The sequence below is a fragment of the Charadrius vociferus genome, unplaced genomic scaffold (assembly GCF_000708025.1).
Source record: "Charadrius vociferus isolate BGI_N301 unplaced genomic scaffold, ASM70802v2 scaffold581, whole genome shotgun sequence".
NCBI classification, from domain to species: domain Eukaryota; kingdom Metazoa; phylum Chordata; class Aves; order Charadriiformes; family Charadriidae; genus Charadrius; species Charadrius vociferus.
The window spans coordinates 595,232-599,301 of NW_009647024.1; the positions used below are offsets into that span (position 1 = coordinate 595,232).

The 4,070-nt window shown below is 38.3% G+C and overlaps 1 protein-coding gene across 3 annotated transcripts in view; it reads left to right on the forward strand.

The window, feature by feature from the left end:
- Window positions 1–4,070, forward strand: part of KIF2A (kinesin heavy chain member 2A) — a 35,714-nt gene that overhangs the window by 21,572 nt on the left and 10,072 nt on the right. For all 3 annotated transcript variants that reach the window (XM_009895498.1, XM_009895500.1, XM_009895501.1), the window contains exon 15: window positions 3,284–3,351. In XM_009895498.1, coding sequence (XP_009893800.1) covers window positions 3,284–3,351 — 68 coding nt within the window. The remainder of the gene's footprint in view (window positions 1–3,283; window positions 3,352–4,070) is intronic.

Sequence of the window (4,070 nt, forward strand, 5' to 3'; positions counted from 1 at the left end):
AAAGGGAAGTAGTGAAAGAAAAGAAAACTTCAGTGCATCTTTACGTTTGTTTGAATTGAGCTCTTGCATTTGTAGCATTTGTTGCTGCGATAACTAGATGGATGCAGAATAAAGCTGCCTGTCTAGAGATCTGACAGGTTTCTGAACTGTGTGTATTGAATTGAGGGAGGTGTCAGAGATACCTTAGCCTGGAATTACTTCCAGTTGTCTTCAGTTCCCTGGAAAGAGAAGAGGAGATTTGCGCTCCAGCGGCCGAATGGGGGAATAGTGAATAATGATCAGCAGCCTCACCCCTCTTCTGGGTCTTCCTTTGCCTCTTTTATCCAGACAATTTATTCAGCTTTTCAGTTGGCTCCTTGGCAGGGTGCGCTTGGATTTTAAGCACGTTCGTGTGTAGGCTTTATATCATACACTGGCAAAATTTTACTGATGAAATTTATAGGGAAAGAAAAGGGAAAGTCATTATGGTTGATAGCTAAAGTTGAACAATATTTTAGTAAATTAAAAGAGTACTTATCCTGCAGGTGTGCTTACTGCTATTTTGCAGGAGAACCATGTAATTAACTGTGGTGCTTCAAACTTCTAAAAAAAATAGCAAAAATAGTTTAATAATGAGTAGTTTCCTTTCATGTTCCTACAGTTGGCTGCACAGATCATTGCTATGTACTCTGGAAGTGTTTACTTTATGCAAAGTAAATTAGAGCATAAAAGAACTTTGTAGTTACAACTGTTGTAACTGTCACAAGGTAATATGTAGATCATGATAGTCTTTCCTCCAAAACACTTTATCCTGTTACAGGCAAAATAAATTAATGAGTATGCAACATAGAAATATTATTCAATTGGAAAATATTATTTATTGAACATGTAAGACCTCTATGATGCTGTTTTTGATTGTTGGTGAAGAGGCATTTATTGTAAAGGGATTCCTCAGTAAGGCAAAGATTTGATCCAGTGTTCTAATGTGCAGTTAGAGAGGAAGACATTTTGCAAATATGTGGTGCTTTTCAATATGGAATGTGTGTAAAATGATGTAGTAAAAGCTTGTGATTTTAACTTTATAAGAGGTTCTTGAAATGTCCTGGTATAAAATACCTGCTGGCCTTTTCCACTTGCTTTCTGACATACTGTAAATGGGATATTTGAGCCAAATTTATTTAACTGTCGTAGAAATATAATTTCTACACTTCATTTTATTTCCTTTTATTGTTTATGGGCTTCCTGTTGCAATTTTAAAAGTTAGACCTTTAGGGATGGAGCATTCTCTTCTGTATATAAGGTTAAGGTATGATTTAGAAACTTCTTTTTTTTTTCAAATTTCAGAAAAATATTTTGAAAATAACTTCATAATGTGGACAGTTATGACTAGGGTCTGCTTCATTTTAAAGAAATCCAGAGGCGTACGATCAGCATAAATAGGTTGTTTTAAACTTTATTAGTCATTGCAGTTTACTGAAGTTCTTGTCCTTAAATAGTTTCAAAAAACATTTAAAGTTGCTTTTCAAGAGTTGGGTAGCAGGATAATGTGTCATCATTTGAAATTTGCAGGGTAGCTACATAGAATAGTCTCATTTTTTAACCAGCGCTGCGTCCTTGATGTGCTGCAGTCACAGCTGAAGTACCAGACCCTTCAGCCCCCCGGGGTGGGTGTAGGAACCTGCAGAGTTCAGTGTCCCAAAAGGGCCTTTGATCCCACTGTGATGGCTTATAAGCAATGTAGACATGTCCGAAATAGGAAGATTGGTAATTACGGGACTTAAAAGATACTCCTGTTCCTAAATAGCACAGCTTTTTACATCCTCGTTTTCAATTACGGATGAGCTTGGAGTCCTGTCCTGCCTGGACTGGGCTTGCTGGGGCATGAGGACATGTGATGAAGCGGATGTTTGTGTTCAACAGTCTTGTGCGCAGGTTCTTGTGCCCTGAACCGGGTATCCACACGGCTGATGGCACCTACAGGGGCACTTCCCTATAACAGCTGTACCTTATACGCTTCAAAACGTTGGAGTGGTCCCGTGGTGATAACGGGAATTGCCGTGCGTGTGGTGTGCTCTGAGCATTGAACTGATGGAAGAGATGCACACATGATGTTAAATGAGTTTGGAAAGATTTTAGGAACTTGTAGGTTTTATTTAATTACCACCCAGAAGACTTTCTAAAGACACATGCAATCATATGATCTTTCTAAGTCTACGCTTGTTGTTTTCATTAGTAACTGATGTGTACCGGTATTAGAAGTTTAAACTTAAGTCTGTATGGTAGGAGGCTCTTTAGACTTTCTGTCTCCCTCACACCACATGTTTTTCCTTTCCCCCCAGTAGGAGAAACTCTTCTCAGGATAACTGCCTGTGGTTTTGTACAGTAATGTCAGCAGCAGGATGAAAGAGAAGACCAGGGTTATCTGCTCTTCATCAATTTCAATCACCTGATGATGTGCTGCCACAAAAAATAATAGTGTGTAGGATTACAGAGGTGTTTGTCCTGGGTAATGCCTTTATGGCTCTCCTGAAAGGAGCACAGATGAAAAAAATGAGATTAGTGAGAGAAGCTGGGACAAATAATAATGCCACTTTTGCCTGGTCATAGTTAATGTTTTTGCTGAGTGCTGGAAAGAAGGTGAGATCTTTAAGGTATTTTATTTAACTGGGAAAGACCTATAGATTCCAGATATGTCTGAGAATAAATTAACTGTCAAGTATTGTTTACAGATGATTTCTAATTGAGAAAAAAAAATATCTTTACTTAGGAAAATATTTAAACACATCCTTATCTTTAATATTATTAAGTACAGTTTTGGACTGTGGCCAAAATAGATCTCTCAAATCAGTATACAGTCTGCTTGAATGGAGAACAGCCTACAAAGATGTGTTAAAAAAAAAAGATAATCTGGTAATTGTTTGCAGGATATTTTAGTCTTACTTTCTACTGAGTTGCTTACCTCCCTTTTTGAGGAGTCTGTTTTTTCAGTTAGAGTTTTGCATTTATGTATTATGTTACCGAGACAGTGAGATGGGGGAAATTGACTGAATTTCTATGGGTTATTAGATTCTACCTTAGATTCTACCTTAATGTTTCAGATATGGTTACAAAAATCAGATTGAAGCTTTGACTTGACATCTGTCTCCTTGAGATGTCATTGTATAAGGACAGGTGTACATAGTAGGCAATTTTTGTAGATGATCTCATATGAAACCGGAGATTAAAAAAAATAAAGTTAATTTGAATTCATCTACCCTTTCATCTGTACAAAGCGATTTATTAACATGTGGCTTATTTTCTCCAGATCGCTACAATTTCTCCAGGGATGGCATCATGTGAAAACACTCTAAATACATTGAGATATGCAAATAGGTATGGAAAATATTATTGCTTATAGCTATACTGGCTGCTGATCACTGACATTTGTTCCATGACGTATAATTATTTTAACTACTTGAATAATTTTATCGTACTCGCATTTCTTAATTAGATTAAAAGGAAATCACTGATCCAGGCTCACATTTAATTTAAATTGTCACTTTTTAGAGCCATTACAATAGAATCAATAGAAACTGCATTGAAGCCATTATCCAGAGATGGACAATGAGGATTGCAAGGAAAGTGGGAGATGCCACTATCAGTTTTGCCCCCACTCTGGAGGCACCATCTCTTACGTTAGGTGCAGTAGATATTCATGATGATTCCCTGGGGTGTTAGCTGAAACTCCTTGCTGCCAAGTGATTTTTTTTTTTTTGATCTCGTTAGTGGAATTGCATGCGGTTGCCAGTCTGTTTCATACATATATATGAAACTTTATACTTCCCACCTTCAGGCAGATACCTGAGACCCCTAAGTAATCCAACAGAGACTTTATAATCAGTGCAGAGAAATTAGCATCTCCAGAGGCTGATGCAGCACCTCTGAGACCTGTGCAGCTCTCTGAAAGTGTTCATCTCTCTCCAGCGAGTGTGAAAAGAGCCATCCCCTGCTGCAGTTCTCCTTAGTTTAACATCTGTGGAGATGGGGTGATCAGGCCCTGCGTGTCCCTCCAGTCAGACCTGCGACCCAGAGACACCGCCCCCCCACCCCCC